Genomic DNA, 12,837 nt, shown 5'->3' on the forward strand with positions numbered 1-12,837 from the left:
GGGAACGTGCCGAAGCTTGTGGAAACTCTAAACCTTAATCTGTGGTATCCGAGCCTTGAAGTACTTATCCTTAACCAACCACTATTAAAACGCCTTTTAAGCGTAATCAAAGGGAGAAAACAGCCGTATTCACGTGTCTTCCGTCGTCCTTATAACGATTGTCATTTTTTGCAGACTTCTACGCGTATTCTCGTTCTAATCAATTGAGTAGTTCGTTGGTGCTTACATAACGATAATCTTTCTACTTTAAGATCTATTTTTTAGTACACATAGCAAATATGCAAACCGAACAGGTAGCTGGTGCAATTGTACTGTTGACTGTTGCAGCATTCACTTTAAAGTGGGTATTTAGTAGCAACTCAAAATCGCCTGCAACATTCAGATCACCAGCCGTGAGTCATGAATTCAGAGACAATGTTTTTAGAATTCATACCATGTTCCCCGTTGTTTCCGCAGCCGCCATCGCCTATGACCTGCAACATACCAACAGCGCCGATCAAACCATTGACAACATTCTTTCACGTCAGACGCTTCCCGAGCCTCCCGCAGAATGGCCGTTGAATCAGTTATTTGCAGAGGCACCTGTAAATCAAGAGGCGACGGAAGAGCATCGCCACGACTCTCTAAGTTCTACTGGTAATTCCAAACCCAGTCTCATTGAAAAGTATAATTTGACTGCTCGGCTCAGTGAATCTTTTGTTGACACTGACAACAAGCCGGTAAAGTTTCCATCGACGAAACAAGAACGTGAACGCTTGTTCCGTAAACGAAAGGAAGATGCGATTCTTCGTGCTCGCAAACGCATGGAGGAACAAGCAAATAAAGAGTAATGTTGCATTTGGATACAATTTATGACTTGCACAGGCCGCGCCTGGTTTGTACCTACAAAGATACCATAGCAATGTAATCAAAAAATGAAAAAGTGTCTATATCTGTAAAGTTTGTCAGGAATTATCATAAACCAATGTGATTCTGCCGCCGACCACGTTCCTACGAAAGTTCAAACTTGATAATAGTGTTAATGCCATCGGCAAAGTGGGAGGGTTGCATCTTTGTGCCCGATTATAGCATCATTTTTAGAAAGCCTTGTCTTAATGGGTATACTTTTTCTTCTGATGTTCAAAGCAGTAATGTCATGTTTTTGTTCGTGAATGTCATTAAAGCTCGCGAGGGCCTTCGCTAAGACGAGGAAAACGTTTGAAGGGAATACTGGAAGAGTCAGCCCGAATGGGCGTGGCCAACGAATGCCGGGCTCTAGCACTTCTACGGAACGCGGAGGAAGTAGAAGGAGTGATGGGAGACATTGGTGCACTGCGATGCTCAAGAAAACTGTCAATGGGTTTTCGTGGAGAATAATACTCGATTGTCGCAGAACCTGGTCCGCTCCGAGTGCTAACTGCCACGTCGCGTTTCCGTACAGAAAGCCTTGGTTCAACAAATTTCTTATCATATTCATAGAAGACTTGACGATGCAGGTAATGCTGGTCTTTAATTAATAATTGAAATTTACGCCCAAGATAGTACAACTGTAGTGAGAAACCAAAGGTCAATAACAGAACCAAAAAGGATGTTGAATATATCCATAGACAAAGTACATGGATGGGAGAAAAAAGACAGGCAAATTGCAAATGGAATGAACTTGGATTCCAAGTCACAAGCTGCAACATGCTCTCACCTTCAGGAGATACAGGATTAGAAACAGGATAAACATTAGGTGTAGAAGGAGCGCTCATTGCGTTTGGTTGGGTCATTGTGTACTTCTTTTTTTGATAAAACAGACAGTAGCCTGCGTTAATGATACTTATGAGTACTAATAAAAAGCAAATGCAGGATGCCACTGGCTGGAACCAAGAGCCCCTAGAAGGTTTTTGAGAGACGAACAATGAGCTTCGTTGCTGCCTAAAGCTCATATTGCGAACAAAAATACGCATGAGAATGAATACTAAATTGCATGCAATCGCGCAGGGGATTGTCCATTTTTCAGAGAGTTTTTCCCACTCAATGCTGTCAATATTCTCGGCAAGATGCATTACCCAGTCAATGGGAGCATTTACAATTCTGCTTCTTAAAGAAGTCTTACGAATAATCCTGGCCATTTTTTTAAAAACTGAAGGAAAAGAGTAACCGTTATAATAAATCCAATACGAAACACCGTAGACGCCTACGAGGTCTCAATCTGATATTAATTCAGGTTGTTTAGTACATAAAGATCGAAATTCAACAAGTGACAAGTTGACAGCGACAAAAAAAAAACAGTATATGTTGAACAGCACTGCGAATTACTGATTCGCTTACAGAAAGCGAAATTACTGTCCCAGTGTAATGCGTCAGATCCTGTAAGAGTGATGTTTTTGTATAACAAAAGTGTAGTGGTGATACTATAGTCCACACCTGTTTTCTTCTTTGACAGTTATTATCGAAAAATTGGACATTTTCAACTTTTATAGGAGGAAATAAATTGTCATGATTCTTCTGAATATTTTTTTACACTAAACATACTTGTCAAAACTCATTTTTCTGGCTTTTTTAACTAAAAATTGCGGAGGTTCAGGTTCACCGAATCTTATGTAACAGAATTTCTACGTGCTCGGTTTAAAAATTATAATTTATTCTCTTAAATCGCACATTACTGTTACTGACTGTTCCCATATATTTTTGGCGTACAGTTGTTCTACTGTGTTTTCGATGAAATGGTTCGAAAGAGTGCACGCCTTGCGAACAAGCGAAAGAATCAGGATGCCAAAAGGGGAGGTACCAAGGCTATAAAGACTAAAGAAGAGACACCAAATGATGAACTTGTGTCCATAGAGGAAAACATGTCTGCATTGGACTCTATCAAATCCGACAAAACACCGCCTACGAGTCCAGAGATAGACGAGTTGCGAAGTCAAAACAAGGAGCAGAATGGTACAAACGGCATAAATAGCTTTGCTAGTGACGACGATGATGACGACGATGATGATGAGGGTGACTGGGAACAAGTCGATTTATCATCACCGAAACCAGGTTCTCCCGCTCCAGGAAAAAAGAAGAAGGTTGATGACTCTGTTGAAATAGAAATGAAGCCAGTGGAACAGTCTCTTACCAGTGCGTTCCACAGCTCTATCCGAGGTAAGATTGTGAAAATTATCCGAAACAGTGTTCATACAATGCACACCGTGTGTCTAATTCTTCATGGTTCGTTTCGTAATCGTTGGATAAACAATGACGAGCTTCGTTCAAAACTGAAAGACGTGGTGACAGAAAAGCAAAAGGACCTCGTTACTCAATGGGGGAAGTCTGAGCACAAACACGATGATTTGGTGTGTTTGTTAAATGGCTTGCGGGCTTGGTGGCATCGTTCATTCAACATTGATGAACACGGTCTTCGAAAGCTCGGATACCAAAAACTCGGTGCGGAAAAGATCACTTTTGAGTCGGAGAAGATTGAGAATGAAACTGCTTTCCGAGAAAAGGTACTTGCCATGCACGGCAGTAGAGATTTGTCAGCTCAAGGCTTCACGGCTGTATGTCGAGCAATTGGCTTGCGAACTCGATTAGTATTTTCCCTGCAACCACTTACCTTTAGTACTGCTTCGTTTGATAACTTTTCGCCATCTGTCCTGCCTCCTAAAAACATCGAAAAATCAGCTGTGGATGCTGACTTACAGTATCCGCTGTTTTGGACGGAAGTTTGGGACGATGACGGGAAGCAATGGCTTGCTGTGGACGCAGCTGTTCTGAACGGATTATACACAACTAATATGACTTGGTTTGAGCCGAAGGGATCACTTGCCGAAACGAAGAAACTTCGTATTGCTATAGTCATCGCATATGAACCGGACTTATACGCAAAAGATGTTACGAAACGTTACGCCGATCTTTCCTCGGCCAAGTCAAAACGTATTCGTATAACAGCCCCGAATGTGCTGAAGACAATAAATCCGTACGAACTTGTGCTTCGGCATTTTCAGCGGCCGGTGCCTGACGCTGTAGATAAGCTGGAACAAGAGTTTTTGGCTTCGAAAGACCTTCCAAAGGAACCTAAAAGCTTGGCTGATTTCAAAAACCATCCCACATATGTTTTGGAACGCCATCTAAAACGCGAGGAAGCACTTCGACCGGGAGCTAAACCTGTTATGAAAAAGACATTTGGCAATGGCAACAAAGCAGCCGAGGTTGACGTGTATCTGAGGGCCGACGTCTTGATTTGCAAAACTCCCGAAAACTATCATAAGGAGGGTCGTGTAATAAAGACTGGCGAACAGGCTCGGAAACTCGTGAAGGCACGAGCGGTAACGCTCACTCGCAAACGTGAGCACGAAAGCCGTGTGGCCGACTCAAACGAGCCTGTGCTCCAAGGCTTGTACTCATACGATCAAACAGAGCTGTACATTCCACCCCCTATTCAAAATGGTCATATTCCCAAAAATGGCTATGGGAACATGGATTGTTTCGTGGAATCAATGATACCCCAGGGAGCTGTTCACCTTCCCTATCGCGGAATTGCTCGCATAGCCAGGCAGCTCAATGTTGACTTTGCTGACGCTGTCACTGGATTCGACTTTCGTAAGCAGCGGGCTATTCCCGTTACCACTGGTATCATTGTGGCCGAGGAAAATGCTGAACTGGTAAAGCAGGAATGGGAAAAGTACGAAGTACAGCGTGTTGAACGCGAGCGAAAAAAGCAGGAGAAACTAGCTTTAAACTGCTGGAAGCGACTAGCTCATGGATTGCTTATTCGAAGGCGTATTGCACAAGAATACGGAGGCGATTAAAAGAACTAGTGTGCTGCTGTTGTGTGCAAAAACATAGTTTCGCTATTCCCTCTTTTCGTTTTCTTTTTTTTTTTCATGAGCTCCCCCTATAGAACGCTGTGTTAAAATTTACTTCCTATTCATTTTTATGACCAAATTCGTTTATTAAAGCGACTAATTCGCTTTGTTTTTGTTATGTTTTACTTTAATAATTTTAATTTTTTTGAGCTATGGAAACTATTTACGATATAATCGTTTAGTCTTGGTTAATAAATGTGAATATGCCTATTGAATCTTCTTCATTGTAGCTACGTCCGGCACCTTTCCTGGTGTTCCTTCCTGGTTCTCTTCATAGCTCTGCCCCCTTCCGCGGTTCTTCCGTTACCCCCACATTCCCGGGTAACAACCAGCATATCTACAATCTTATCAACCAATTACTCGTTTGCCCTTTGTTCGAGGTGAAGACTTGGTTGGTTGTTACCTCGCTCATAAGCCTTGCTTCCACACTTGCCCTTTGAACCAGAGCCAACTACTATTTCTAACCAATTCGAGTTTTGCCCTTCACAAGTGAAATTCTAACAGTTTCTGCGCTTTCTCGTAACAAAACTTTGGTTTTTTTGAAATCTGCGCGTTTCTCTGTATTTGATTTTCACGGAGACTTATTTCATTCATGATTGGGGCGAATTGTGTCTTTTGACTCGTTTTGTTTGCTTGAGAAGAGCGCAATTTGTTCTTTGAGACTTATTCTCTTCCATCTACTCACAAATTCAACGGTTTCCTGTGCGAACGCGTTCAGCTTGCTTTGATTTGAACTTGTGAAACCTGGTTATGTCACATCTTGCTGCTCGACCACCAACGTTTACGTTTGTCGAAGATGACGACAAATCTACTAGCTCTGAATTGGATGTTTTGTCTAGTGAGGGCTCGAAACGGATTCCTACACATCAGAAGACACCGTCCGATATCGTTCTGGACCAGGTCTTAGAGCTGTACAATCGTCATGACATCGAGAACGCGGCACACGACTCCCTCTCGGTCACATCCAGCGGAAGTGATATGGACGAGTCGATGTACTCGTTCCCGGACGTTCCACCCGATATGGCAGATGCCACAGCAACCGAGAGGCCGCCTGAGCTTCCTGACGTGAATACGTTGCCTTACAACTCTCTCGCACTGCACACGAAATTGCCGGTGACGCCTGTAGCACACACAGCGCCTGCAACAACTCCTTCAACACCTGTAACACCTTCACCATCACATCAACCGTCAGTACGGACATCGACAACCTCTTTGCATCCTCCAGTAGTCGCATCTCGGCAGCATCACCTCGGCCTGCCAACTATTCCTCTTAATATTTCTGATAATAAATCGCTTAAGGACATTCTGCCAAGGTCGTGTCTCGCAGTACAAAAAGATGAGGGTCCTCTCACACGTACAGCATTAAATACGGCCAAAGACCTGACCCTACCATCTGACCGTGATTTGTATGGGTTCAAGAAAGTGACACAATTTACGACCAAGGAACAGTACAACGCATGGTTTTCCACATACCGAGATTTTATGGCTCGTCGCGAGCACAAATGGGATAGTTTGCTCACAGAATCCAACATTGATATTAGCACCTGGCCTGTAACCCAGTTTCCCAGTCGCGGACATAAGGTCCAGCGATATGTGCGGAAGGGAATCCCGCCTGTTTATCGCGGTGCTGCTTGGTTTTACTATTCAGGTGGACACGAGTTGCTGCGGGAGCATCGTGGAATATATGAATCGTTGTGGAAGCATGCATGTGTACACAAACCGAAGGATGCGGATTTGATTGAGCGGGATTTGCATCGTACTTTCCCTGAAAACATCTATTTTCGTTCTACTCCTGAAAGTGTTGCTGGTGAGTATAGTGAGGCTCCCATGATTAGCAAATTACGTCGTGTGCTCATGTCTTTCGCCATGTACTCGCCAGAGAACGGATATTGTCAGAGTCTTAATTTTCTTGCTGGACTATTCTTACTGTTTATGAGCGAAGAGAAAGCCTTTTGGATGCTTGTCGTGACGTGCCGTAAGTATCTTCCGCGAATGCATGATGCCAATCTGGAAGGCGCAAACATTGACCAAAGTGTTTTGATGGCCGCTGTACGTGACAATTTGCCGGCTGTGTGGAGCAGGATTGGGCTCAGCTTTGACGGCGTGCCTATGAACGATATTATTGATAAACTCCCCCCTATCACACTTGTTACGGCTGCCTGGTTTATGTGCGCTTTTGTTGGTGTCCTCCCTACCGAAACAACCCTGCGCTTATGGGATTGTTTTTTCTATGAGGGCAGCAAAGTGCTCTTCCTTAGTGCCCTAAGTATTTTTCGTTTGGGAGAGGCGGAGATAAAATCAAAGAGCGAACAAATTGACGTCTTTCAAGTCATTCAAGACCTGCCTAAATCCATTCTTGATGCAAACACGTTCATTGCACTTTGTTTCCGGCGCAACATACGCGGCACACCTTCGCAAAAGGAGATTGAGAAACGCCGCCGCAAAGTCGCTGAGAAGCGTAGATCCGCGGTAGGCTCTACTAGTTCAGACAATCCTGAAACTCCGGTTCGCCGCACCTCATCACGGTTCCGTCGCCCAAACATTATTAGCCAGATTCAATCACATCTCAAAATTTGAGAGGACTTTTGTTGTTGTGTGATTGATCAGAGCTTGTCAGTCGGCGTTCTTGCGTGGTCTTGATATAAACTATTATCCAAACCTTTCTTCATTGAACTATATATGACGATGTGTAACCATCTAATTACTAAATCATGTGCTATTACGATGCATGTGAACTATGCATGCCTGGGCTTTGGCTTAAGTGCCTTTCTCCAGCACTCATCTAATAACGAATGAGAAGTCGCTGGAGCTGCACCTCACTTGCCGCACCTTCGTCATTCTTTTTGTTTTCCTTTCCCTCTCATCCTTCTCATTTCCATTCGTTTAATGCGCTCTGCTAACACACATACACTCTCTTTTTCGTCTTTTTCCCCCTCAAGTTTTCGAATCCACAAAACACGACCTTGCATAATCTTACATACCACGCTCCTTACATTTTAAGCTATTCAATGCGATATGTACTTTTACCTCCAACAACTAATCCATCTTTCATCATTCTTTTTACGAAGAACATCTTGCTTTATTTGCTGGATTAGAGTTCAAACATGATTTTCCTATCGGCGAGTTAATCGTGTCAACAAGAAAGTTCTTCGTATCTAATGCGCGTGCGTATGGAGATCTAATTGCATGTTTTTACCACGTTGCTCCTAATGTTGGTTAAACGAACCTTGCTGGGGTTTTTTAATTTCAGTTTTGTGTTTCAGCTTTTCCCGCCCTTTTCCCTTTTTCAATCCCGCTCACGTTATAGCAATGTAGCAAACAAAGCATGAAGCTGGATGAGGTCGGCTTAATTCCTTTTGATTTTCCAGATGGAGATAAAAGTGCACCTGCAGGCCTGTGATTAAGACATTTTGACAACCAGTAATGAGTGAGAATATTAAGAGAAAAATATAAACCATTATAACTACCGTTCCCAGAACATTAAACCTTATTTGTTTTGTTTTGTTTTTTAAAGTAAATCAGAGTCGACTCAAGGGTGAGCCACTCATGATGTCGCTTTGTAGAAATGTGGGCGACGCAACATACGTGAAACCCTTGAAATTTGGCGTAACCGTTAGGCCATCTCTCGTAAAAGGCGTTTGGTGATCAATGGGCGTGGCCGTGACCGGCATCTTTGTAAATTCCTCTGAGAAATTCTCAGCAGCTTCAAGGTTTGTGATGCAAGGAACAATGGGCGGCGTAAGTTCACGTCTTTCTAGCTTCTTCCAGTCTATCTTACGATACATCCGGTGTTTGAAGATGGCTTCGTACCGCCCATTAGCTCCCAAGCGCTGCTTGGGATTCTTTTTTAAGAGCTTAGTAATTAAGTCGCGGGCGTCCGGTGAAACATAAAACGGAATGTTGGGACGAGAACGAGTAATTTTTTCGACAATACGTTTGTAGCTGTTGCCCACGAAAGGGGGGCTACCAACAAGTAGGTCGTAAATTAAAATTCCCATGGACCACCAATCGACAGCATGGTCATACGGCTTTTCCAGAAGAACTTCAGGTGCACAATACTCTTTCGTGCCAACAAATGAGCGGCAATCAGCGCCGGGTTCAGCGACCTTGGACAAACCAAAATCCGTCAACAGCACATGGCCTTCAGCATCAAGTAGACAGTTTTCGGGCTTCAAGTCGCGATAAACAATACCTAACTTGTGCAAGTGAATAAGTGCCAGGATGAGCTCACCGCTGTAAAAGGCAACGACATTCTCTGGCAGCATTCTTTCATTGGCAAGGTGAGAAAACAGCTCTCCGCCAGGAGCGTATTGAAGAATCAAATAAAGACGATCATGATCTTGAAAGGCGTAGAAAAGACGACAAATGAAGGGGTGTTTCACTTCTTCAAGAATTTGACGCTCATTGCGAGTTTGTTCTATGCCTTTAGAACGCAAAAATATACTTGCTTTCTTTAATTGTTTCTGAGCAAACAGTTTTCCAGACGACTTTTGTTTCACCAACAGTACCTTTCCATAAGAACCACGTCCAAGTGTTGTAATCGGCTGAAAGTCGTTTGGTTTCATCTTTCTTCTAGGAACACGAATGTCTTCCTCTCCTTCTTCCAATACAATATCTCCATTTTCCGCAAGCTTATATTCAACAGTCTCCCCGTCGGTTGAGTCATCATGAACATCTTCGGCTTCGGATTTCTTTCCGTTCTTGTTACAGGTATCACAATGAGTACCAAGTTCTAAAGCATCTTCCGCCAATTCATCATCGCTCTCCCAAGCAGCTCTATGGCTATCTCCAAATCCGTCTTGCTCGTCAAATTCAAATACAGGCATCTTTAACCATGAAAGCCGCAAGGAATGAACGAAATGGCCTCCTTTAAGGAATTGTCGGAGTATGGGTTTGCAATGCAGGCAGTTGAGAGGGAGAAACGAAAAATAGATAACGCCGTATATTTATTTAAACGTAATGGATCTACAGATGCGTGTGAATGTGGGTTGTAGTAGGTTGTAGTATTTAATCTAGTTTTTTATCATCAATTTTTTTTTTTTCTAATTTTTTTTTATTAAGACTTAAATACAAACAAGTTTAAAAAAATTTTTAAAATTCTAAAATAATAGAATAAAAACAATGGACTCATTCAGTTTGTTCTGCTTTCCGACGGAAAACTTCTTATAGTCTTTTGATTTATGCCTAATCGTTAGTTTCTAGACTTTGTGTTATGTGTCGTATCTTAGATAACTTTAATATGAAATGTGAAAGATCTGTGCTAAATGCACTCGCATTCATTTTATGAATGTGATGCACGCTTATAAACCGTTTGTGTTTGTACAAAAACAGAATAATGGTGACCGAAATGGGAGTCGTTCCTATATCATGAATGAAATTACATAGTTTTCACAAATGAAATTCCCCATTAACAGCTTGCTGAACACTTTAACCACCTGTCGCACCGAAACAACGTTATCGCATTAGAGATATATCCTTTAACCTTTACCGTACATCTCCTGTATCCCGCTCTCTCGTTATAGTTGCGCGTTATCAATCATCTATTTATAATATATTGCATATGCTATTCTGTTTTGCGGTAGACAGCTGACGTACTACTGGCTTGACAGAAGGATGCAATTGCCTCTTCCGCAAGAACAACGTTCTCTCTTCAGATTTAGTCAATTTTTTTGTCGCCACGCGTTTGTTATGAGCAACAAAAACGATCATTAATAATTGTGTACAGAAGGAGTAAACAAAAGGTAGCTTACTTACTAAGTCTAGAGATCAGTGAGGAGATACGTACATAATACATGCTTTATACTGTTTCTACAGACTTAAACCGCTGAGAGGAAAGCCATGCAATTCTAGTATAAAAAACAATTGATTACATTTTCTTTTTTTTTCAATGGACTTACATTCATTGCGTTTAATTAGCTACTAAACAAAGTTCATAAGCGAATGTATAGGCTCAAGAGCTTTATTATACTGAGAAACTTGTAAAAACCGCCGAATTAACAGTCTAAACAATGAAGTTTACACATACCAACTTTTAGTTTAATTTCGGATTTCAATAGGATGATAGAGTTTTGTGAAACGATAACTAGTGAAAGTTCATTATTTATGTGGTATCAAGTAGCTTAGTAATTTGTTTCTTCATAAATATGACAAGAAGACAAAACAACAGCGTAACTCCAGTTGAAGGCAGACAATTCGTTAACTCGTCTACACGAGTAGAAACGAACTTGGATTACTAAGAGCAAGCTACTTAATGTACCCGAAACTTAAGAAACAACTGAGCTGTAATTCGCTTAGATAACACGAAACTCAACATTATACAAAGTTATCTTAGCGAAAATACCATATTCATTTGCCCCACACGCCCCAGTTCACCACCATAAACTGGGGCACTACGGCGTGTCTGTCACTATAATAACTAGAGTTTCGTATAGGAACAACCTCGCGTCTCTTTACAGTTAACTGCAATTGCAGTCGAAAACATGTCAGATCGAAGTTTTTTTGAGCGTGAACCCCCATATAATGTTGGTTCGATAGACTTTCCTTACGGGAATGCCGAAAACTCGCCATTGAGTAATATTCAAGAACAACCAGCGTCGACAAATTCGACGAACACTTATCCCGTAGCCGGAGAGGCATCATCCCTGCTTCAAAATGTTCAATCATACAATCTAAAACATACTATTTCACAAAATCTCGGATCCTTGCCCTCTACCGTCAACAATTCATTTCCCAGTATTCCCAATATTCCCAGTACTAGCACGCACGCATTGGAGCAAGGGAATGGATCAAACTACACAAGGATCACTGCTCCTTCATATCAAAACCATGCTTCAACCGACAATCGTGTATTCAACGGTGCTTCTACAAACGTGGAACCTACAAGACCCCAGCAAGCCGCTAAACAAAAAACACGCAGAACAAATGCTTCAATACAGAAGCAAGAATACGAAGATGAATACGAAGACTTCGTAGTACAGGGATTGAAAACAAAGTCTGGTCGGAAAGTCCACCGACCTGCTCAATACAATCCCAACGAAATGGTTATCCGGAGGAAATCAAGAAAAGTGGATCCCACTTCTTTGTGTGTGGAATGCCATCGAGGTCATAGTCCACGCTCTAACCGCATTGTCTATTGTGATGGATGCAATTGTGCATACCATCAGTTATGCCACCAACCTCCAATTGACGACTTTGTTGTACAAATGGAAGCTACACAATGGTATTGCTCACGCTGCGATGCTAAAAGATCCAAAAAACCACTGGAAACAGGCGCGACTAGTCAAAGCCTTGGCTTGACTGAAGCCCAGAAAAAAACATACTTAGGTAGCTTGCCGATTGCACATTTGGTTGAGTTGGTTTTATTCTGTGAAAACGAGAAGCCCGAGCTTCCCATATATAATCCCAGAACTCGCGAAATAATAGGCGAAATGCGCCAGCAAGCCATCATGAATTCAGAGCGTCATCAAGCTGCTCTTCAGGATCAGTTAACGGCTAAACTCAGTGATCAAATTCCCGAGGAACCATTGAAGCCGCCGTATACCGCTGAATATGTCACGAGTGAAGGCACTCTGTATCCATATTCGACTCTGATTCGCGTCGCAATATCCAACTTAACAAGGCCAACGAAGGATTTAATCTTTGATTACCTAAAAAAAAATTATCCACTTGCAGAGAACTTTTCTGACTCAGCAACGGATGCTCTACGTTGGATGGTATCTAAGGGTCAACTCGTTCGGTCGGGTTTGGTTTACCAGTTAGCAACTTCAGAACCAACTCATTCTACTCAACGTTCCCTCATTCCAACCTTTCAGCAGCGTAGAAAAGTCACTCCTATCATTCCCTCTTCTTTCCCTACTGAATCTTTGAATTCGTTAGCCTTTACAACCATTGACTCGAGCTAAACAAGAAACTTGGTATCCAATTTTTTTTTTTTTTATAATGCATAACTAATGGACATTGAGCTTACTCGCCTTGTTGAAGAAATTCACATCATTTCATTTTGTCTCTTGGTATTTTTTGTTCA

At 42.2% G+C, this 12,837-nt stretch overlaps 6 protein-coding genes across 6 annotated transcripts; 4 read left to right on the forward strand and 2 right to left on the reverse strand.

The window, feature by feature from the left end:
• The first annotated feature begins 20 nt into the window (after positions 1-20).
• Positions 21-945, forward strand: SJAG_01051 (CUE domain-containing protein Cue1/4 family protein). Its single transcript, XM_002172282.2, has one exon. The coding sequence runs from the start codon at positions 279-281 to the stop codon at positions 828-830; it is 552 nt and encodes a 183-aa protein (XP_002172318.1). The 5' UTR covers positions 21-278; the 3' UTR covers positions 831-945.
• On the reverse strand, positions 118-2,401 carry SJAG_01050 (fungal protein). Its single transcript, XM_002172281.2, has one exon. The coding sequence runs from the start codon at positions 2,094-2,096 to the stop codon at positions 1,158-1,160; it is 939 nt and encodes a 312-aa protein (XP_002172317.1). The 5' UTR covers positions 2,097-2,401; the 3' UTR covers positions 118-1,157.
• On the forward strand, positions 2,275-5,043 carry SJAG_01049 (DNA repair protein Rhp42). Its single transcript, XM_002172280.2, has one exon. The coding sequence runs from the start codon at positions 2,691-2,693 to the stop codon at positions 4,755-4,757; it is 2,067 nt and encodes a 688-aa protein (XP_002172316.1). The 5' UTR covers positions 2,275-2,690; the 3' UTR covers positions 4,758-5,043.
• Positions 5,044-5,200: 157 nt separating this feature from the next.
• SJAG_01048 (GTPase activating protein Gyp3) lies at positions 5,201-8,304 on the forward strand. Its single transcript, XM_002172279.2, has one exon. It carries the CDS (start codon positions 5,565-5,567, stop codon positions 7,389-7,391), a length of 1,827 nt encoding a protein of 608 aa, XP_002172315.1. The 5' UTR covers positions 5,201-5,564; the 3' UTR covers positions 7,392-8,304.
• On the reverse strand, positions 7,714-9,892 carry SJAG_01047 (AGC/RSK/P70 protein kinase Psk1). The gene has a single exon (XM_002172278.2). It carries the CDS (start codon positions 9,638-9,640, stop codon positions 8,333-8,335), a length of 1,308 nt encoding a protein of 435 aa, XP_002172314.1. The 5' UTR covers positions 9,641-9,892; the 3' UTR covers positions 7,714-8,332.
• Positions 9,893-11,293: 1,401 nt separating this feature from the next.
• On the forward strand, positions 11,294-12,715 carry SJAG_01046 (PHD finger containing protein Phf1; the record flags this gene model as incomplete). The annotated part of the gene is made up of 1 exon (XM_002172277.1): positions 11,294-12,715. One exon carries the CDS (start codon positions 11,294-11,296, stop codon positions 12,713-12,715), a length of 1,422 nt encoding a protein of 473 aa, XP_002172313.1.
• Positions 12,716-12,837: the final 122 nt, after the last annotated feature.

This window comes from Schizosaccharomyces japonicus (genome assembly GCF_000149845.2).
Source record: "Schizosaccharomyces japonicus yFS275 unplaced genomic scaffold supercont5.1, whole genome shotgun sequence".
NCBI classification, from domain to species: Eukaryota; Fungi; Ascomycota; class Schizosaccharomycetes; order Schizosaccharomycetales; family Schizosaccharomycetaceae; genus Schizosaccharomyces; species Schizosaccharomyces japonicus.

Excerpts from the sequence above, each read along its gene's own strand:
- SJAG_01048 (XM_002172279.2), top strand. The coding sequence starts at position 5,565 with ATGTCACATCTTGCTGCTCGACCACCAACGTTTACGTTTGTCGAAGAT.
- SJAG_01050 (XM_002172281.2), bottom strand. The coding sequence starts at position 2,096 with ATGGCCAGGATTATTCGTAAGACTTCTTTAAGAAGCAGAATTGTAAAT.
- SJAG_01051 (XM_002172282.2), top strand. The coding sequence starts at position 279 with ATGCAAACCGAACAGGTAGCTGGTGCAATTGTACTGTTGACTGTTGCA.
- SJAG_01049 (XM_002172280.2), top strand. The coding sequence starts at position 2,691 with ATGGTTCGAAAGAGTGCACGCCTTGCGAACAAGCGAAAGAATCAGGAT.
- SJAG_01047 (XM_002172278.2), bottom strand. The coding sequence starts at position 9,640 with ATGCCTGTATTTGAATTTGACGAGCAAGACGGATTTGGAGATAGCCAT.